Source organism: Thunnus albacares, chromosome 6 (genome assembly GCF_914725855.1).
Source record: "Thunnus albacares chromosome 6, fThuAlb1.1, whole genome shotgun sequence".
NCBI classification, from domain to species: Eukaryota; Metazoa; Chordata; class Actinopteri; order Scombriformes; family Scombridae; genus Thunnus; species Thunnus albacares.
The window spans coordinates 22,424,924-22,448,778 of NC_058111.1; the positions used below are offsets into that span (position 1 = coordinate 22,424,924).

A 23,855-nucleotide genomic window follows, 5' to 3' on the forward strand; every position below is an offset into this window, starting at 1 on the left:
GGTCCACAGGAGATGTGAAGTATGTCTCTTAGCAGGGCAGGTGAATTAGAGCGCAATACAAACACGCACAAACGTCACACACAGACATTTTGTGAGTTAAAGCTTGTATGTCTTTTCATTTAATGTGTGTGTGTGCATGTTTGTGTGCACGCATGTACGCTTGGCTGCCAAGTGTGTGATTCTTGGTCACTGTGTATTTTGTCAGGATTGTGATTAATGACTCACCATCATGATAACAGGGGTGGGTGAGACGCATTCATTCACACAAAGGCCCTCCTCGGGTCCTCTCTCTCTCTGCCACCTCATCTACTGAGAGGGCCAACAACTGGCCCTCACACCAGCCCTTTGTGCCTGTTAACCTCCACATTTATTTACCCTCCCACTTGTCCCACTTCTACTTTCTCTAGATCCCTCTTTCTAAACGCTTGATTTTCCTTTATACCCTCTCACTTCTCAGATTCGATTCTATTCTGCACATTACAATACACACAACATGAATGTGAAAATGAAATCTCTCTAGGAGGCAATAAGTGAATGTCCTTCATCTTTATCTGTGGCAACATTGTAGATGTGTTTGCATTTCTTCCTTGCACAAATATAGAATGAAGCACATGCTCTGTATTCACGTCTATCCTCCATTTTTTACCACTCACACGAGGCGGACTTTCTGGCTGCTGATTAATGACAGTCATTTGTCAGGGAGAGGTGGATAAAACACTGAATATTATCTTTGTGCTAAGGGCCAGAGCACATCCCACACTCCCCCTTGTGTCTTTCATAAGTGGTTGAACACAGCGGCACGCCGGGACACGCAGACAGCCAGGCAGCTAGCAGATCTATTCTCATTACTTCTCTATTAGGACATCAGCTTCCACTGATCAGGCCCTACATCTTTATCCCGACATCAGAGAGGGAAAGAGAGGTGGATGAAGGGTAAAGAGGAGAGGAGAGGAGGAATGACAGAAATGGAGAGGAACTCTGAAAAGGAGAGGGAAACTTGACATTTCTGAATTTGATTAATACAACTCTAAATCATCCTATTTGGGTAGTCATACTGTGGTACTCCCATGGTAAATGGCATTTATCTGCCCTTATGCTGTCCTTCAGTGGAGAGATTAGCAGATTTTCTTTGCAGATTGTTCACGGGAACTTGACCTTCTGAATCACAGGCAGGAATGAGAGAAGGACGACAGTGTAAACAGTACAAGTTTGCTTTGTAATTTTTTTAAACTAATTTATGGAGAAATAATCATGCTGTCAGGAAAACTATGTATGTAGATAAACTATGGTAGGGATTTTTCGTTGAGATACTCACTACATTTATTAAATTTATTCAGTGGCATGGCCATGTTGATAAAAATATGTGTCAACCACGTCTACATGATCAAAAGCCTAAATAATGACATCGGCTTGATACAGCTACTGACTTTCTGAGACACGCCCGACACAGACCAAAACATCATTCATTTCCATGACAGCATTATCAAAATCCTTTGTGGCTGAGATTACGATGATATGCGCTGTACTCTAGATCTGCAAGGTCCCCTCCCTTTGTCTGTGCCGTGTGAATGTTTGAACAGGACAAACACAATGCTGAGTAAGTGAAGGCCCTATCGTTGACAGAAAGCACAGAAAGAATCTGGAACCAAATATTTAATGTTCTGCATCATAAGTGGCTCAGCAGCGAATGCCTCAAGGTGAGAGACTGTGACTTGCTATTTAATCTGGAAAATAATAAGATTTCGTGATTACAGCAAGGTCAGAGTAAAGTCAGCGAGGGAGGCAAAGACGTGCGTATGTGTGTGTATAACATGAATAGCGGGGTATCACTGTAATGGTGATAAGTTAAGGAGAGAAGGAGCAAGTTATTAAGTGTCTAGCTGATATAAACCACAAACCAGCCCTTCATGAAATATTAAAAAACTCCAAAATGTAATTTTAAAGCAGTGGCTGTAGTTAGATACTTTATGACGTTGATGTATTTTATTAACGGAAATATTTACGGTGATACCATAAGTTGCAGAATAAAACATACTAGTCAGTTCATGAGAAAATCATGACAGGAAAAGTAGCCAGAATAAAACCTTCATATAACCCCAAAACTGCTGCAGCCAAACAGCCAGTATGTTAACCAGCTTCAAGGTGAACAGTTCACTCTCATGAACTGACCCTCTGTGCCCTCCTCTTACTCTTCATGAGGACAAACACATCCACCTGGATCCACACTCAAAATGACGCATAGTCAAAGAAAGACTCAGGTATGATTCCTTACTCCTATTCAGAGTATGACAAAAAGAAACAAGAGCTGAAAAAACACTATTCTTGTCTCCCTTCCTTTCTCTCGTTTCAACCCTTTCTCTTTCCTCCCAGTGTCCCTGTCTCTCTCTGTGTGTCTCCCAACTATGCAGCCAATAAATAGCGCAGCATGCTTAGTTATTTCCTCATTGGGACAGACAGAAAATGAGAGGTGGGGCTGAGTGCCACCACAGATATATGCACCTGACTGCCGTAAATCACTGCCGCAGCAGTCCCATCTTCATGCTGGAGATTTAATGAACTACCGCAGGCTTTTTATGCCTCTTAAGGCTCGCTGAGTGACCACTTTGTAGTTGTTCAGAAGAGAGGCGACGCTGCCTCTGCCCACTAAATCTTCCCTGTGCCACAGAGGATAAAATCTCCCTTTATTCATGGGCTATTTACCAGATCCAGATTTATTATGGGGGGTACTCTAACAAAAGGGGGGTGAGAGACAAAACCCCTGACTTCCCTCCTCCCCCCAAGGCAGGCTGGGATAGAGACCTGGGAGCCCAACGACTCATCCTCATTGGGCTTGGTTGGTGATGAGTGGGGGGGGGGGCACAAGGTTTTTTTATGGGGTAAGAGTGCAGCATAAACCTCAATGTGCCCTCTCTTAATAAGAGCACTGCTGAGGGTGACAAATATGAACCAGGTATACACACACTTTGAGCTAACATACTGTAGCTGAAAACACACATGTATGCATGCAGGTGTGTGTACACCCTCACACTATATTATTTAAATGTTGAAAAACACGATGCATACACGCAAACGCACGCACAAAACACTATGTATATACCATCTGTCCCTTCACTGACCCACTGGTAGTGTTGTCATGGTAACAACTCTCTGAGCCTCTCGTTGTGTTGGCTGGCTGAGAGGCCATGGGTGAAAGGTCAAAGAGATACTTATAGATATATGACCTTTGAGATGGCTTTGTCAAAGAGACCTCAACAAAACCTTTAAACATCTTCACTCCGAAAAGTCACTCCCTTAAGTACACACACACGAATGGATGAACACGTGCACTCACACATTCAGTGTATTGTTTGTTAAATGCAGTTAACACACTGTTATGTTGGTGCCTACTCATCGACTCCCTTGAGTGGGCATGAACACAACTTCTGTGCAATACATTCCTAAGGCATTAAAAATGCTAATCGCTAATGCCAACGGCTTACCTGTATATCCTCTGCTGTCTCTGGCTCACTCCTGCCTGCCACCACTTGTACCCAGAGGCCTGCAGTTCATGGACTCTGCTGACCCAGCAATGACCCTGGTGCATTGTGTCTCCTTGTTCCTCTTGAATAGACCGTGCACCCTCCTCCTCCTCCCCTGGAAGGGAGATGCCCTCCCATCTCCTACTTCGGTCTCTTTGTGTTTCTCTGTGTTTTCAACTCTGTGCCAGGCTGCTATCTCCCTGATCAGTGGCATCATCGCTTCAAGCTTACTGACTCCTGAAGCGCTGGTAATTATCCTGACTCTAATTATGCCGCTTGGTCTCTGTCATTTTGTGTCGCTGTCATTTTCTTTCCCTGTATTCATTAAGCTTGATATCTTCTCCCATTGAATAAAACTCAAATTAATAAGTTCAGTTTCAAAATGATGAGTAGTTTGTTTTTTTCCCCACAAGAGATTACGAATGATTTAGTCCTCCAGCCAAAGAGACAAGAAGACAACTATGAACAGCGCTGAGTTCTATTTTGACAAACACACACAAATCACTATATACTTCCTCATTGCTTATCCAAGAATAACCACACAACTCGAGTGTTTCTAAGCAAAACATGTCCTTATGCAGTTCAGCAGACTTTTCCAGGCTTCTCTGCCACTTTCTCATTAGCAGCATGAAAGAAGCCTGCCGGAAACTCACTGGTGCACGGACACAGCTGTGAGCTTTTGAGTTTGAGTAAAAGTTTTTCTCAATAATAATTCAGAAAAAAGCTAGCAGATTAATTACTGAATTTGATCTCGCTGGAGAAACTCTCTGAGAATTTAAAGTTACCAGAGATAAGGGGGACATCAAACAGCCACATGTGTTTGCTTATTTTTAAAAGCTGGGACTTGTTATCAGGGCTGGGCAGGACTTTAGGCTCCACACATCTTGTTGTTGTGGAGCCTTTCTAGTCTTGAGTGTGCTGAGGAGATGGCGGGGAGGGGGGGTGGTGGTTAATGGCAGTAGTGGTGGTGTATGTGTGTGTGTATGATGGGGCTCGAACCCTGCTGCTAAGCCCCCCCCCCTCCCAACCGAACAGGCAGAGGCCGGTGTCTGGATGGGTGCCAGAAGTTCTGAACTAATATTCACAATAATGTTCCTGCTCTGAGGGGCCAGCGACAGAAAACACTGTGGAGTCGTGCCAGCTTTTGCTCCCCTCCTGTTCTCCTCTTTCCACTGCCCCACCACACCACCCTCAGCTCTGGGAGTTTCTTTTTCTGTAGTTCTACCATTCTCTCTCTCTCTCTCGCTTTTAAAGTTTATGGCGTGGACTGAAGTGTGTTTGTGTATGCAACATACAGTATGTGTGTTTTATGCATCTCATCTCAAATGTCATAGTGGCGCCATTCATAAGGGTGCACACAATCGCTAGTCTATTTGTGTTTCTACTGTATGTGGTAGCGGTCAGTGTGGCTGGTGTGAGGTTATTGTGATTAGTAAATGAAATGGCAACGATTATTAAGAGATAGTATTTTCCACAACACATGACTACTTATGAGATATTCTAAAAAATACCTTTTATGCTCTATTGTTTTTTGGAAAAATACTTTAAATACTTACATTAGATTTGAATTACGCTTGTATAATGTAATCACAACTCATGACAGTGTACAGTCCAACCAGTGCCCCGTGCATCTATATGTTTACTCTACATGTCCGTCAGATCCGGCTTGTTTCATTTTGTGATTGTGATTTCTCTCCATTGATACAGTTTGTGTTTGTCGTTGTCATAAGCAAGTTCCTTTTGCTGAGCTTTGCTGCCTCAATATCACAGTGCTCACTGCCAGACCTCTTTAATAGCTGACCAATAGCTGTGTTTGTGCTTAAGTTACCTCAGAGTCCTTAGCCAAGATGTCTTCCTGTTGTTTCTTCTCCCTCTACAGTGTGTAAGATATTAAGTAAAATCCCAAGGCACACCTTAACCAGTCTCCATATCGCACAGTTCCTAAATTCTCATCTAACACAACTGAGGTTCATGTACTTACGTGACCTGACCGGTGATCCCTGAATGGTAATTCTGTCTCAGACTCGTATTGAATATGGCCTTTGGCTCACTTCACAGCACACCAGTGGAGCACCAATGTTTTATTGCACTCTCTATATATGTACACTGCTGTATGTGGAGCCAGGAGAGAGATGTACTCTATCTCCTCTGAGCCATCCCCGCTCACCACCCTTTATAGACCCTAATCACACCACTGACATTTATCTTACTTTTGTGTGTGTGCTGATATGCATGTTTGTGTGCGCAAGTATGGTTGTGTGTGTCTATGCTTATCTCTGTTTTGTGTGTGGATCCATGGGTGTATGCTTGTGTGTCAGCCTGAATGTTTGTGGGTATGTGTATGTCAGAGGCATGCTACTGCAGCCCCTCACCTCCCTCAACCGCCCTGCTGATTGTTCCATTGATGACAGAATGCATCATACACCCCCCCGCGCCAAAAAACTGATGGCGCTGTCGCCCGAAATCCCTTTTGTAGCCTTACCATCAGGAATCACCATAAATAACCATGACATCATCCCATTCTTATCTATGGGACGTCCCGTGCTGATCGATAGCATGGCTCCTACAGTGTAAATAGCTTCTAATGCCCCATCTTCCCCTTCAAATAGGTCTACATTATTTATGATGGCTGTTAGGTTACCAGTCCAGGACACAATTTATTTCACCCCACCCCTGCTCCTATTATACCACTGGCTTTGAGTCTTGATGGGAGATCGGGCGAGGGAGGGGGGGCATTCATCGCACATGCACTCAGAAAAAAATACACATGCCTGTGTTCTCAGAAAGTACCTACAAACACACACACACACACCTTAAATTCCTATTGAGGTCCAAAAGGCTCATCACGGGGATGAGGTTGTGAGAGAAAGAGGAGGGAGGAGGATGGAGGAAAAATGAGGAGGAGTGAAAGTGGACCTGAGTGCTGCGTGGTCCCACCCTGTGGTAACGATGGGACATCCGTTACTCAGATGACAGTGAGAGTGGCAGGCCTATTTGCGCGGCCGCCGGCGCGCTGTGACGGATTGGACAGACAGAGCGGTTGGAGGCTGCGTGGAAGTGACAGGCTGCATTTCCATTTGGGTGAAAAATCTGGCTAACGTGGCTGGCTGAGAAAAGGGGCCACATGGGCTGGCCGGGCCCCAGCATGTCTGATGTTTTCTTGTTGGTTGGTCAGTCTATTTTCTGTCTGTCTCTTTGGTGTATCTGTCTCTTTGCCTCAGTTGCCTCTCTGTCTACTCTTGTGTGTGTGTGTGTGTGTGTGTGTGTGTGCAACTGACCATCTGTTTGTCTTTTTGTGTACCGCTTATTTCCCCATCAGACACACACAACATGGCCCAAACATTTTGCAAAAAAATATTTTCACACCTGAATACTAGAAAAATTCTGATTTAACATACTTGGTGTTTGCAGCAGTCCCAGCAATAGCATTTAAAATGTATCAGTAAAATTTAAATTGAAAAGGTGCAAAACACATAACTACCCCACACATGGGAGTAATATGTTGTCTAGAGTGCATATGCAAGGATATGTGTGTATGTGAGTGTGTGTATGAATTAGTCTGCTTGTGTTTGTGAAGCTCTGCCAGCCCCTCACCATTGGATTGAGACAAACATGGCAAAGGATTACGAGAATTAAATAAATCAGCATAGACAGTGTGTAACTGCTTCTCATAGACAGTAGAATAACACACAATGTTATATTCATCATTTAACACAAAGACAGACTTTTTTCTGAGGTGGACTCACTAGTCGGAAAAGAAGGGCAGCGAAGTATTATTCTCCTAGCAAAACCCAGGGGTTCGTGTGTGAGAACGGCCTGAGGAATGTTCATCCTCACGCCTCATTGGTGTTCTCATTGCTGTGCGCAGATCGAGCAGTAGAGATGGGACACCCTAGATTTACGGGACGTGTCAGAAGCTTCACATCCTCGGGCCCCCTGGGGCCAATCTCCTGTCTTGATCTGGCCTGCAAGGAAAACAGCCGTCCCTCACACCCTGACAGTGAGGTGGAGCCATCCAAACACACAGGGAGGATGGAGACTGGTGGAAATGAGGAATGTAAAGGAGGGAGGGAGCGATGGAGGGATGGAGGGAGGCCACCTTTGGCGAGGGCCGCCGCAGCTCTGGCAGTCCAATTCTTCACATTACAGTGATGGAATCACCAAGTTGGACTCTTGCAGTAACTGAAGGCTGATGACTTTATCTTAGTGCAGTTACGTCAATGGGGAAGTTTCCATGGGGACGTATATAAACAAACAGTGGCTGATCTGATCAAGACCTGCTGTTCAACAGGTGTTCACATGCAGTAGCTATTAGCAGTAGTTTATTCATAGCCTTATTAAAGTTACTTAATAAGAGAGAAAGAAAGAGTATGTGTGTAAACTTTCTCTCTCTCTCCCCACAATCGTTCTCAGCATCGCTCATAAACCTCAGAATCCTCAAAGAGAGGAGACGTTCTTGCTGCCTAAAGCCCACAAAGGCCTTTTTGTCCCCTGCAGGAACTGGTAGCTGTTCAGGAAGTGGAGCCCGATGCCAGCAGCATGATTTATGGCTCTGTGTCCTGGGTGGCAGTTGGACCTGGTCCCAATGTCACTAAGGGCCAGAGAGAAGCACTGCATGGCCCAATCAGAGGCTGCCCAGAACTCTAAAGACATTACAATGCCTGTCATAAAGTGGCTTGGAGGGAAGGGAAGCGGCCATAAAACAGCCTGGGGAAAGAGAACAATTGGAGGAGAGAATACGGATGACACAAACCCTGCTCTCAGAGTCTCTGGCCTGGCCTGGTCTGCCTTGGCATCCTCTCCTCTCTTCTCTTGGGCTGATGACAAAACGTAATTCGGCTGAGAAATTGATTTTGCAAGACTTTTTCTCATCTGTGCAGAAGACGCTAACTCGTTAGGACTTCACAGGGCTTGCCAGGATTGGAGACAACAATTAGTTTGTTGGAGATGTCAGAAATGGCCACTGAGTTTTGCAGGAAGAAATCCTTTGTGACGGATTGGTGCTGACAACGCAGGCCGACGAGGAGGGAGCGACAGACTCCCAGAGCGCCCTGTGTAGTGGAGGAACCTTTGGGCTGCATTAACCCTTATCTGTGAGCGCCCACGAACAAAGTTCCCTCACAGACTACCTGCTGTAGCCTGGAAAATCCTATTACAGACTGCAGGGGGACACTTGGGAACACTCCACCGGGAAATCTGTCTCCCTCGGCACGTACAAGAGACAGGACATCGAGTTCTCTCTCCACCTCCTCGGCTCATTCTGTCTCGCTTTCATTCACTCTGACTGATTTTCTCTCTTTCGTGTACTCTTCTCTCCCCTTTATCCGTCTTTGTTTCTCTTCTGCCTCATCTATCACTCTTGTTTTCACCCTGTCTAGTTGTCTCGTTTTGCCTATCCTATCTTCTCACAAGCTACCCCCTCGGTCACTATACATAAGCATGTTTTAACTCTCTTTTTCATCCCAGTCACCCCCACCCCTCCACTCTCTCCCAGGAGGAGAAACACTATCTATTCCCCACCATCTTCGGATGAGTGAGCTCCATTTATCTGCGGATTTAAGGGTGACTGCCATGTGTAGCTCAATCCCGTACCCTGTGCTAAAGTTTAGAAAAAAATATAACACAAAACACATGAGCATACAGTATGCTGGATGTCTAATCCAATATATCCAATAAGCATTCCCTTTTTATTGCTCAATTTACGTCTTCAAACAATGAACAATGCTGTGTATGAAAAAGATACCCTGCAAAAGCAGCTGTAACGTAGTTAGAAAAACATTCCTAGAGTCACTGTAAGTGTAAACAAGAAATGTAACTCTGCAGAACACAAATGAAGTCTGATTTGCAGCATATGTAGCCCATACAGTTCACTTTAGAGAAAACTTTGTAGCCGTTATGTACCATTACTCAATAAAATGTACAAGCAGGTACAGTAAATTCTTCCCTTCTTTCAAAAGATAGAATCTACCGATTAGTTCTCATTATTTAAAATGAAGGCATATTTATTCTGACTATAATTAAACATCCCCTATTGTAATTATCCAATGACACAAATTGATGGACTGTATCATTATTATGCAACCTGAAACCAATTACAAAACAATTATTGACCAGGATGTGATCCTGGGTTATTACCAGGGTAATTAACCCCATTAAATATGAGAGCCACATTAATTTAAAATGTGACCTTCAAACACTGTACAAACTATTAACAAATACACAGTTAGTTAATAGGAACTTGGTGCAACAGTAGGGCAAAAAAACTGCTTTTGATTGGAAAGTGATAACATTGTGAATGGCTGGTCTCAGGTGTGTGGGCAGGGATGTAGTGTTGTGTAAATTACAACGATGGAAGAACTCTTCAAACGTTTTAATGCTGCAATGTAAAAATAAAGCATTACAAGTAAAAGTCCTATATACTCAAAATCTCACTTAAGTAATTCTAATAATTCTGCACTTAAGTAAAAGTGCAGAATTATTATCAGCAAAATAGTTAAAGTATCAAAAGTAAAAATGCTCATTATGCAACACAGCCCCTTTGATAATGTTATATTATTATCTATATTATATTATAGGATTATTATTACAGATATATTAATGTATAATCAGGAGTTTAATGTTGTGGCTGGTTGAGGTGGAGCCAATTTGATCTACTCCTGTTTTATAACAATGCATTATTGCATCTTACAAACTGATATTTTGTTTTATATGTGACATTAATCTGAAAAAACATCTAGTAACTATAGCTGTTAGATAAAAAAAAAAAAGTAGTAAGGTAAAAATGATAATATAATATTTCCCTCTAAAATGTCAAATATAAACTAACATAAAATTCAAATATTCCTGAATCATATTTTTCATGGTATACATCACAGATGCTGTGCTGGATCGGTTCAATGAACATCATGTTACAGTATATGAGAAACTTTCTTTAAGAAATTTAGTAATATTACTGCCAACACTGGTAGTGTGAAGGGGGTGCTGGTTTATCACCTTACCATTGACAACATCTGTGACATATAAAAACATAGATATAATATAATGTATGATGTAGATAATATAGATAAAAAATAAAATAGCCATCAGCAGGTGTCGACATGGCATATTTATTTATCTTATCATTTCATAATTTGTGTCAGTATGCAGGATGCCATCACCTCACATGCAACACCCTCCCTTTCTGAGCGACCTGATGTGGTCTCCCCTTCTGTCAGTCATTTGCTCCTCAGCAATCTTTGGCTTTTTGCACTTATTCCCAGGCCACATCTGAGGGGAACAGACAGGGCCAGCTCACAAATATTGACTTTCCAATAACATAAGAGCGCACAGCAGCCTATCATATGGCTCGAATTAAAGCATTATGACATAATAGAGCGAAGTCAGGGTTAAGACCTCATTACTGCCACCCGGGGCCTCTGCTTTCTCTCTCTCTAAACCTGGCAGCTCTCAGTTCTGGTTTTGGACCTGCTCCACTCTAATTGGAGCGGCAATGTGGAGTAATTGGAAGAGGGGTACGGTGTTACCGTGCTGAATGTGGCCCGGCCTGCGTTTTTTAGTGCTTAACCCAGTAATAAGCTCTCAAACCAGACCGCACTGTCCCATTACCCTTTGAACTGTAGTGCAGAGACAGAAGAGAGACTTGAACATGTGAATGAACTCACACACACCGCACACACAGAGGTGCACACTCCATGAGGGATATATTGATACACAAGTAAATGGAGATTGGGACTTTGTGTAGGTTATAATAGCCGTGAGAGAGTGAGTGAGAGTCTGGCAGAGGCTGAGAGGACAGAGGGCCTTGGCTTGTGCCTGTTTGCACAGCCCTGACCACAGACACAGAGAAAGTGGTTTCGTAGAGCAGTATTAGCTCTTGATTATTTGCGTTAACCGGTACTTAGATTTACTGCCTGGGTAATGCGATCTGACTGGTAGTTAAGCACTAGCAGCAACTCGGGGCAGGAAAGCCGGGACAGAGTTGCTGTTTCCTCTCCGTTTCCCCGGACTGGACCAATAAAAAGCTTGCAGGCTCTGCCCCCGAGTCGCTGTCTCCCCCTCTCTCTAACCCTCCCCATTGGGAAGACATTTGGAAACAATCAGTAGTGTGTTTTAAGGGAAGGCCCTTCCCCTATCAATCCCCCTAGATAAGGTATCTATGAGCCTGGCTCTGTGGCCCCGCACACGGAATTCATCACCTCTGTTTCCTGTATGCTGTTTAGGGGTCCCCTCATTTTCACTCCTATCTGTGCAGAGTGCAGGGGGCACATTTTGTGTATGTGTGTGTAAACCTCGGGGGCTTACTATGTTGGTGTATGTTTTTGGGTAACTGTGAGGTTACTGTATGCATACACATTCCAAACATGCAGTGTCGATCTGTGTGTGTGTGTGTAAGTGAATAATAGCACTTTTTTTTTTTCTTTTTCTTGCTAAGGGGAACTGTGTAGACAGCTAATGAGGTGTGCTTGATTCAAATGCTTCTATCCTGGGTGGAGTCAGTAACTCTTGCACATTCCCCTCACTCTTTTCCTAATGTTACTTCACTACCTTCACCACATTTATACTTACAATATGAAGCTGTGAATGAGCAGAAGGATTTTTCACGTTTTCACTCGATGCTTTACTCACAAGAGCTCAGAGGCTCTTTAGCAGGCAACATAAGAATCAAATTCTGCTGTGAGAACATGCATGTCATCCTCTCTTCTCTCATTTCTCCTATTACTTTCCTCTGTAAACCATCTAATAACGGAAATGTCTTAAAAATAATGGATTTGACAGCGACTTTGCAGATCTCTTGCTCTGACAAGTCTTGCACTATACATCTCCCTCAGAGTATTCAGAGCACTATAACAGCTAAGGATTGATGATGTAAATGTGTCTTACAAGGCAGTAGCATTTATATCCCGCCGATGAGTCAATGCACCTGCATATAAACTCTATTATATCTGTGGCTGTCTAGACGTTTGTCATTATGTTATTGAGTTTGTCTTGCACGTGTTTCCGATGTGATCAGCCTCCCTTTTCAGGTCGGAGTGTGGTATGTGTGTGTTGTGACTCCCACCATGAGATATCAGCTAGTCAGATTTTTGTCTGCATCCCAACAGGTCAGATTTAATGTTGGGAGAAACAAGCCCCCCCTCTGAGCTTTTCAAACAGGTGAACCCCTCCTTCCTCATCCCTCCTTTTCCCAACCTCCCTCTTCAATCAAGTAAGTCCTTCCATTCACTTCGGCTCTATTAAGGCCCATGACCTTTGCCCTGCTTGGACGGACCCCTGACGAGGGCCTCCTTCACCTGGTATTGTGCTGCTGGCTACACCTTCCGACTGGCAGAGCCCCCACTCATGCCCGCCTTTGTCCTTCTGCAATTCACTCTGACTTTGTTCAGTTAGTTAACCTAGCTTCCCCTCCCTGCTGGGAACAGAGAAAGAAGGAGGAGGAGGGAGCGAGGAAGAGAAGGTGGGGGGGGGGCAGTGTAAAGGAATGAGGGGGAAATCAGAAATTTGTATAGTTTTTTTTTTTTTTGTCCTTTTTGACTGCAAGAGGAGAGTAGCCTCAAAAAACGTGTAGGACTTGACCGACCCTGAACTCATGTAGTGGAATCCTCTTGCACTTTTTATCTTACACTCCTTCTTTATGAGTGTGCCTCATCTTCCCTCACTCCTCTCACATGAGATTAGAATGTCAATTACAGCCCCCCCCCTTCCAAACAGACACACACTAGCTTCAACCAGCACCAACAAACACAACAGATTAACCCAAAGAAAGGGATTACCAATCAACTGGGAGGCAGGGAGACAGAGCCCCAGCTTTTTTTGTCTTTGGGGTTTTGAATAGACATCACTCCCGTCCAAGACAATTAAGCTCCAGTTACACTGGATGGGGAGCTCATCTCCCTCACAGACACCAGGAGACACAAAAGCAGACACACACATGGCTGAAAGCATTACTGGAGCTGCTTTAACAGGAGGGAGGCTGCACACTCTGCACCATGTGAAGGAAGTTAGAGGCCAAGGGGGTTTTGATAGCTCAGTAGTTTAAGGCACATGATGTTTACTCATCAGGATCAGGGCCAATTCAATTCAATAAATTCTTGAATTGATTAAACTGTCAGACAAAAATATATAAACTGTTCTAATATTATATTCTACTGTTGATTAAACCTAGCTGACGAGCCTGGGTATTGACTGGTTGCTGTGAAATGAGAAAAATATAACAAAATGTTTCGGTTTAGTTTTTTTAGATAGAGAAAGCCAACTGTATTTAAAACATTTGAGATGGTTACCTTGATCTTAGTGAAGCAACACATAATAATAATAATGTGATATATAACAGTCTGAGGCTGTTTATACAACCCTATCACCAGACAAGACTGTCGTAAACTGAGCTGCAACAATTAGTCAATTCATTTATTAATTGTTTAGTTGCCAACTATTAAATGAATCGCCTACTATCTTTGAGTTGTGGGCTGTTGACAAAACAAGACATTTTAGGTTTTTCATCTTGGGCTTTAGGAAACAGTAATTGATATTTTTCACCAACAAATAATCGATTAATCGAAAAATAACTGACAGATTAATCCCTAATGAAAATAATCATTAGTTGAAGCCCTAGTTAAGGTTAAGTAAAATGTGTGGTCTTAGGAAATAAACTATGGTTAAAATATGGCTAGGGTTTGGCAACTAAAACACTTGGTTTTTGAAAATATAATGTCAATTCATAAAAAAGCGAAGGCTGAACTGTGGGTCTGTGATGGAATACAAACTTGGGTCCCCTGCATGAATGTTGGACTTGTATGCACACAATCGCCGCCACGGCCTTTGCCTTGCTACATACTTCCAGCATTGATAATAAACATTGCCACTGACATAAATCATGAGGTGCAGATTCGTCCAACACAAACACAACTCCCAGGGTACTGATATATACTAATTTAAGGATTATATCATATACTGCCAGCATCCTGGTCTCCAGTTGAACTGATTTGGGCACTGGAGTGCAAGTTAGACCTCAGTGTGCCTTAGTCTAGTTAGGTGACTGATGTGATGTGCCACATGTCAGCTACTAAGCAGGGCAATGATGACGTTCCCCTGAATACTATCTGCTACAGACTTCATTAGAACATGGGAATGATACCGACAGGTGAAAATAGGACTTCCCTCAGCCTGAGTTTTCCCCCACACTCTCAAACATCTTAGCCCAGGTTCATATCCTACTAAACCTGGACCCAAATCCAGTAAAATCCTTGTGCCCATCACCATATTTACTTTTGACCCTTACCCTCTGCAGTCATCTTACCCTCAGGTCTATCCAGCTTCTTGTTGCACCCACTAGTCTTGCACACAGAGCTCAGTAATGTAGCTGTAAATACAATTAAAGAAGGTATAATTAAAGGATATGTGTTTCCTTAGCAGCACAGCTATCATAAGGCAAAAACAGTCTCTCGCACAGAACATTCTGTTTACATGGTGACACATTTCCCTCCTTACACTATCCGGTCACAACAGATTTTAATAGTCTTTATTGTCTTCCTTACAATTCATTAAGTTCCAATGAGACCCAAGTGTATGCTGTGAACTGCTCCTTCATTATTACACACAGTGTCTCGGCGGCCAGTTAGTGCTCCTCTCATGAGAGAAAACAGATCCCACAATGATGTCAGCGCAGCCGTTGTGTTCATGCAGCACAATGCATTGACAACCGCCATTCACATTGCCTTTGCAGACACAGGGTTTTTTTTCCACTTTGAATTTCTAAAAAAAAACTATATGTGCGTGTACGTGTGTGTGAAAATGTGAAGATGTGTGTCCATTGAGAGGTGCGTGAGTGACAGAGAGGTTCATCCCTAGCGCCTGCCTTTCTAAGCGCTGCTGTGGGCAGGGCCATCTCCTCTGACAGTGGATGGGATGTGGCAGGGGCTCGGGGATTAAGGGGCTTTTAGCCAGGACTGAGAGTGGCTCTTTCTCCCTGTGACAGAGAGAGGTGACAGGCCGTCAGCGCACAGGGGACAGGCGAACAGCCAGCCAGAGACATCTGCATTCATTCAGGACAGCGGCTTATCCGTGCACAAAAAACACGCCCTCTTGAAACGCCCTCTGTCCACACTCTCACACTCTCTCTTACACACATGCACGTATGCACACACAAGAGCATATGTGGACACACATGCAACTCACAGACAGACAAAACCCCTGATTCCAGGATTCGCCTTTCCGAGAGTCTGCACATATAGAAGCAAAATGGCAAAACCAGTACACTCTACAGCTGCAAAAATACCAAAGAAAACTTTGTCTCATATTTTTGGGATGTTTCTGCTGTTTTGCAGATATCACAAATCACATACTAGGACCAAGACATGTCATTTTAAACAATAATTGTATGTTTGTGATCTAACAATAGGTATCAAAACACAATAACTGAATTGTCCATTTCAGTAGACCATTAGAAATGCAAAGTTTTTTAGCTGACAACAATTTACAGGATGGATCTCCTTCTGGCCGGGCAGCTGCCTCTCCTCCTTCCATCCTCCCATCCTCTCATGACCAGGAGGTTCAGGAGACAGGCACAGCCAGGAAAGGCCCTGCCCAGCCACCTAATCCTCTACTCCCATTCACTATCACTGCTAATCTCCTTCACCACCTCCTCACCACCAATACTATCGCCTCCACCTCCGCCTCCGCCTCTCACTCAAGAGGTGCACAAAAGCCCTAAGCGCCCCTGTCCCGCCCTGCTCACCATCCCACCCCTTCTCGCACCCCTAACCTGCTCCGCCCATTGCTCCTACAGCAGGAGGCACCCAGCTTTTTAAGCCCAGGACCCATAATCCCGTGGGGCTGCGAGTTTGGTTGAGCCCAAAGACTCATTGAGTGTTGGATAACTCTCTCCCGGAGTCTAACTCTCTATCTTATTGTTGCTGCTGCTGAGAAGAGGACAGACACAAATGGAGTTTGAATTTCAATGTGCCTAACAACTCAGAGAGAGAGACAGCAGAATATGGACTGGTGGGCATCCAGGCGTTAAGAGTATTTCCAAGGAAGCCATACAAAAATACATGCAAATATTGTGGGCAAAGTGCAGGCCACCTCATGCTTATTCTGTCACATGAAAGATGGAGTGCCATATTTTGCAGTTCATGATTTTTCCTTTTATTTTAAAAGTGAAATTCTTAAATAAATTCTGGGGAAATAAATCAATTACTTAACCCTTTATTAGTCATTTTTTGAGCTGTTATTAATTAATGAGCTGTTATGTTCAACAAATCCAAATATAAACTCAAACTAAACTGGATTTATTAACAATTAGGAATTAGTTTGATTTAATTTGTATTCAGAATAACTGAACTGAATGTACAATTACTCTGATTGCAAAAATCAACAAAATCATTGGGTTTGATTCAGGAGATTTAAAAAATATCTTCCATATTTCAGTTTTTCTGTAAAATCTAGAGTGAAAACATGATATTTTTCAACTAGGAATATGTAAAATATTTCTGTATAGCCTGTCTTATTTAGTTAATTTTGGTCCATCTCTGTAGTTTTCATTCTCAAATGAGAAATTCTACACACTGACACAGATAAATCTCTCTCAAATTAATACAAATAAATGATAAAATCCTTAACTCAAACACAATTCACTCTTTTGAAAATTCTAAACTCACTGAACTCACAAAGCAAACATTGATAGATTTGTCTCAGCTCACATACACACACAGATACATGTATGCACACACACACAGACTCAAACACACACAGTGGGCATATGACTGCTGGCACAGTCAGCACTCCAGTTCTGCATACAAGAGTGTAGGTGAGCGTCTCAGCCTGACAGACCCCTCGGTGCTGCCTCTCTACCTCTTATTTACTGAAGCTATCTTTCCCATAAGTCACCATTCCTGTATTCATAAAGCATCATGGACCCCATAACTCACTATTCCCCTTTATGAATAAAGCCCACAAATTTATGGTGATGGTGCTGAGGAGCGGTGGCCTCCTTGGTGACAAACTTCCCCCAGTCTGTCACCACTGGCCTGGGCCGCTCAGGGCCCTTCATCAAACTCTCCAGATGGGAGCGCCACTTTATCGTTCCCCGGTCGGTGACATCACCTCGCCACGCTGTGCGGAATTGATGATGAAAGCAAACATATCTATCTTAACTCACATTTACCAAATCAATTTTATTTTTACAGACCCTCCGCAGGCTTATTGGCATATTGACGGTTTGCAGGCAGGCGGGAGGGGAGGGGGGTGAGCAATGGGCGAGGGATGGTAAACGGGTGGGCATGGAAGAAGAGGGGGGAGGGTCAGGAGGGCTTAATGGCATTTACCATATTTAATGCAGAGGGATGTCATCACTGAATATCCATTCTGAATAATGTGGCATTTCATCATAAATTCTTTACAACTTATTTACTTAATGGAAAGAGTTATGGCTCGCTGTCAGGGTGGTAATTAAACATTGTGATACAGTGCTGCCTCGCCAGGATCCCATCTTACCCCTCAGCCCCCCCCACCCACCCAGCTGCCTACCCCCAGACACACACACACACACACACACACACACCCGCACACACACACACACACATGCATACTCCCAGCTCCTCAGCTTTTTAAATACATATTATTATTCAAGCTCCCCATAAATTACCACCAGATTAAAATTCATGAAACCTCTTTTTCCTTTATTTCCTTCCCTGGGAAAAAGAATAACCAAGAGAGCTTGTTCAACTGGCTGTAAATCTCTTCGGCAGGGACAGAGACTTTTTTTTTTTTTTTTTTTTTTAAATCAAGATTCCGTGTTATGAGAATGGACAAAAATTAAGAGTTTTCCTCACATCTATTCATAAGACATTTATAAATTTGCGTCTCACCCGGCAGTTGATAATGAGGGAGAAGTTATTTCCGGGAGAAATGTAGTCCAGAGTGAAAAAAAAAAAAAAAGAAATTTATTTTGGTTTGGTCTGAGCCAAAACCACTGAGTCAGAGCTGATGGGCTGGAGTAATGCTCTATGATGCAAACCCAACGAGCACCGGTCCAAATCCAAAACTATTTATATGAGCTGAATGTTGATACTTTACCAACGTGTTCTCAGTCAGGTTGAAAGTGCTGGATTAAAATGGATTAAGGGAGACTAAAGTAAGACAAAGAATGCTCTATTGAATTATCTTTTCTTTAAACCTGTGACTTTTCATTTCATGAACTGCATGGTCAGCGATTCTTAATAAGCTTGGTTCTGTTCTGTTCTACAAAAGGACAAAGACCTAAGACTGAATATGAAGGCCTAAATCCTCACATCCAAATTAGAGAGGATCTATTTAGGGAGACTAAATGAGGCTGATACTCAGCCAGGCCCATCCTCCTGCTCCATAAAACCAAACTGGCCTGACACTGACGGAGACCACATCTAACCTTTGACCTTGTCCTGTGACCCTGCCTTCGATTTTTTGTGTTGGCTAACCAATATGTGATTTGCCAATGGCCGCACTGGGTCCCTAACCAGGATGAAGAAGGGATTTATAGCTTTTCATTTTAATTGGGTTAAGAGCACAACCTCAGCTCCCTTTCTTTCAATGGCACTGAGCTAACATTACATCACTGGGCAACAAACAGCAACAACAGCCTTGTGGTCACTGGGCTAAATGTGAACATGACGACACTGGAGGAAATAAAAAGACAAGTGATGTGAACACTGCAGTGTAAAATTGCCAAGGAAACCCCCCACCCCCCTGCCCGCGCGTCAGAAAGTGTGTTACTACTGTTGCTGAAAAAATGGAACTAAAATGGAACTGCAATTTTCATGTTTTTACTTGGTTAAAAGTAAAAACATGAAAATTCAGATGATTGGTTAAAAAACACGGCAAATTTCTTTACCCTTGCTGCTATTAAATCCACCCTAAAACCTTGAAAAAAAATTGGGTAACCTCTGTAAAAATGCCCGTTTTCTGAATTATTGATGTTCACCAGTTGCTGTGCACTTGTACAAACATTATTCTACCTGTATGGAAGTAGCATCTAAAGTAAGTAAAGCAATATTTTTGGAACACGTTAAGAATATACACAATGAAGTTCTCTTTATTTACTATGTTCCTACCTCCCAGCCTTGAGTGGGGTCTCGGAGACAAGGCCTGTGCTCTCCAACGTATGGTCCAAAGCGCTCACCAACACTAACCCTCCTGCGGCTCCAGATGCCCAGGCCACCACTTGCAACTGCCGACTCTCGCAGTTCAAAGTCCAGGGGAATGGTCAAGTCTTCTTGGGATAAAAAGATGCTTGAGTGTTGGAAGGACAAGGGCTCCTGGGGTGAAGCCTCATCATCAGAGAGTGGAGGGGATGTTGGGTCCTCTGCCAGGGCCGAAGACAGGGTAGGATCACCATCAGAGCCACAAACATCGTCTAAGATGTCAGACGAGTAAAGGGCAAACTCATCATCACCATCACCTGTGGACGAAACAAAGAGAGTCTCTATGTGAGGGCAATGCTCTGTGAGATGTTTGTGACTGTTGGATTACACAGTTTTTCCCAATATATCACTGGCAACGGGTGATCTTTCCTATAACGTTCCTCAAATACTGACAAAAGCTCCAAAAGAAACCTCTCGTCTTTATCTTATTTCAACTACGAACAACAAATTAGCAAAACATATAAAGTGTACATGTAATAACTTGATCAGTTCAAATAAACAGCAGAAGACAAAAGGTCCGATGGAGTGGTAACAACAAATAAGGATATCATGTGACAAAGCCTTGATTCTGTTTTAAATCAGCTTAGTAGTAAAGAGCACGTCAATGCCAGTGTTTTTCTTTACTTTTTTCTAATTCTTAACCACTGTGTATGTTCCTGGCCTTGGAAACTCCCACCAGACACATTTAAATGTATACTAAAATGTAAAATAACTGGACTTGATAACTCAAAAACAGGCTTTTGGAGTGCAAGAAACAGCAGCAATTTAGTGTGTTTGGCATCTGGTTGAGCTGATGCCAGGGTGGGTAAGCAGGGCCAACTCAGCATTGTACTGCTCTGACTGTTTTATATTTCCCTTTCCTGAACTCTTTCTTTGCTGTACAGTGAAAACAGAGGGAAGCACACTGGGGTTAATTGTGAATAGAGTGAAACAGGACATAGAAAATGACCCCTGAACCCACACTGGGCTTCTTCAGAGTGGCACACGTGGCTAGTTGGGGCTTAATGGTGGAAGAGGGATTGAATCATTCACACTGTTGACACAGTGTGCAGGTGGAGGAGGAAAGTAGCATTGCCAGAGGTTGCAAGAAATATTTTTTCTACTTGAACAGAAGCACAGAAGTGAGAAAAACTGATAGAATTACATGCAAAGGCGAGCGGACGGTCAGAAAGAAAGGTTCAAATACAGATAATCGGAACAAACAAACAGATTAACTATTCTGACAGATCAAGACAGCAAGCTAATGAACATGCCTGTCAGTAAGGTGTCATATAGTGAGACAGAGAGACACTCAAAGCCGGATATGATCCATAGGAAGCTGCTGCTCCCCTGGCGCATATCTGTGGTGGGCTGTGCCTAACGCAGGCTGACAGGCCACGGGGAGAGGGGGCTCTGCTAATGAGGCTCCACAACCCATCCCTGGGCTGAGGAACATTCCTGAAGGGCTGCCTGTGTGACACTGTACCGCTGCGCTGTCAGCCATGGAACCTTTGATCCACATGCATGTACACACCGATACGCACACACGCACCTCTTGTTCACCGACCATGAAGTAACTGTGCTTCTGATTGACTGAAGGGGTCATTGTGATTGGCCACAGGTGGTCATAAACTAACCTGAAAGATTAACTCAAGACCTGGACAAAATCATTGAACTGTTTCATGTGCACTCACCTTTAAACGGTTACAAACTTTGACGCATTACTTGAGGCACAAGATAAGCCAAGTACATTGCATGAATATTCTTAAAATATGTGCTACTTCCACTTTGGCGAGGTCGAAGAATAATATCTAGTGAAAATGCAAAGCTGTCAGCGAAGTGCACTACATGAGTGTTTCCTCTGTCATACAGTAATTCCTGTCAAAATGTGTATTTGCTGTGGAAAAAGAACTCTATGTATGAACATACTGCACTGAATCAGCTGTCAATTATACCTAGATATCTGGCTGCTTTTGGGTGTTATGTGTGTTTGTCTAACTAGATCTACAATTTGAGTATTTCTCCAAGTCGTTCCCTTGCAGCAATACCTGATCACAGTGTCTGCGCAACTATTGTGTTTGACACACACACTGTGGGGGCCCAGCATGTTTGAAGGGAAAAGTCTTTTAAAGACTCTGCTGAGCCGGGCCGGGCATGAAACCCAATGTGGCTCTGGGAGTCAACGTAATGATTTTCAGCACAGAGACTGTGTAACGCGGTTATAGTACTGGATGTGAAGCTTGCCATATGGTAGAGGGACAAGAGCTTTTAAAGGTAACTGTATCCCTCCATTGCTGTTTCTCCTCTGACATTCCCCCTCTCACACTGGTCTCCAAGTTTATATTTGATTTAGACCAGAAATTCCCCTGGTCTACTGGACTCAACGAGAGCATTTCAGCCCATAAACATATATGTTTCTGTAAGGTAAACGTTAGCCGAAAGCAAATATGCTATGTTCAGAGTTTTAAAAATTGTGGTTTCATGTACAGATGATTGATAAGTCAAAGACCGTAGCTCTGCTTAGACGTGTGGGGCGGTAAGGACACTCACACAGTTGATCAGATTGGTATGTGGGTGTGTGTGTGTGTGAGTGTGTGTGTGCCTTTGTGCACTCCTGTGTGTCTGCCTACTTAAAGCAAATAGTCCTGTTTGTTTGTTCAGTAATGGACATTACTTCATCATAGCAAGCTGACGCCCTTCATCAAAGAGGGAGCGCTAAAAGAATTCTGGGTAGAGAAGGGGAACTCCAGCTGGAAGCAGCGTCGTGACTTCAACTGCATTATGAACATACTGTAGATAACACACCATGATAGTACAAGAAAGCAAGTGCAAAGAAAAAATGCAAACCTTTGATGCTGATGTATTCAAAAAACAACACAAAAGATTCAGTGAAAAATAATGAGGAAAACAATATTATCTCCTCATCAAAATCAGTCATGTACCTAGGAAAATACACCATGACACTTAGCATAAACACAGACATGCAGACACATGCTTATATCCCATGTATTTGAATGCTCGCATTTGACGCCAAATTCATTAATTTTTATTAAGAGGGAAAACATTTGTTCCCGGGCCTGCTATCTGCATGGGTGGAATGATTTTCACCTCTGCCACGAGGTGTTGGGCGGACTCATACATCACACGATTACCCCGAGCAGCGAGCAGGGCCGCGATCATCAGGGAGTGAATTAAAGATGATAGAAAGAGCTATTAATCACTGTGACAAAGCCCCTAATGGAGGTGTGACCCAGCCACTGCCGACGGGACGCCAAGGGGACGCACCCACGGGACAAATGGATACATATGTTTACAGAGAGAAATAACCTACCTGTGGACATAGTCAACCCCCCTTTCTCATTTTTTTCCTGTACCGCTGTCTTCTTTGCTCTTACTCCATCCCCATCTTTATAAAAATTGTCTGTCTTTCGCTGCATTTTTGCCATTTTACACCTATAAATCTTTCTCACTTTATATTTTAAACTGCACTTTTGTATGCTGCTTGTTTTAAGTGATTTTGTAAGTGTAATAATGTAAATAAATCTTTTACATCATATAATAGTGACACTGAATTCTAAGACAATTCAATCTAAAGGGGCTTTCAAACAATCCGATTCAGCAGTGAAAGGGTTGACGAGGAATGTGATCTGTGGCTGTTTTTGCTTCAGGTTGCAGAGTCTGTCCTCAAAACTCTGCAGCAGATTTTCAACCAGTGTTGCATAGCATGCTATTCTCCATTTTGAGACCTCAACTGTTTCTCCACTTGACTTCAACAAGGAGGGAAAATGTGTGAGCTCTCCCTTTTGAAGATGCGTCTGGAAGAGCGTGAGTTTGTTGACAAACGTGGAAACACTTTGCACAAGGGCAGGCAGGCCTCCAGATTGAAATTCAGTTTGTTTGGATGATGCAGCATGTCGACCAGAAATCCCAAATCTGAAATCCACTGGGGATCATGTAGGTCAGGATGGTCCTTATGCTTATCTTCCAGAAACAGCTTCATTAGGTTCAAAAGTAAAAAACCAAACTAACAAACAAACAAAAAAAAAAACCTGAAACAAACAAACCAAAAAAAATAAGTTCATCAAGTTCAACTATGAGATTTTTGAACTCTCTGTGATTGAGAGCATGAATGTGAATAAAATTCACAATTTCTAGCACAAGTTTCATGACGTGGTCCAAACTCAGC

The 23,855-nt window shown here is 43.1% G+C and overlaps 1 protein-coding gene across 13 annotated transcripts in view; it reads right to left on the reverse strand.

The window, feature by feature from the left end:
- Positions 1 to 23,855, reverse strand: part of mecom (MDS1 and EVI1 complex locus) — a 148,881-nt gene that overhangs the window by 75,400 nt on the left and 49,626 nt on the right. For all 13 annotated transcript variants that reach the window (XM_044354986.1, XM_044354985.1, XM_044354981.1 and 10 more), the window contains one exon: positions 19,601 to 19,947. Coding sequence is in view for 12 of the 13 variants with exons in the window: in XM_044354985.1 (XP_044210920.1) it covers positions 19,601 to 19,947 (347 nt within the window). In the remaining variant the exon portion in view is untranslated. The remainder of the gene's footprint in view (positions 1 to 19,600; positions 19,948 to 23,855) is intronic.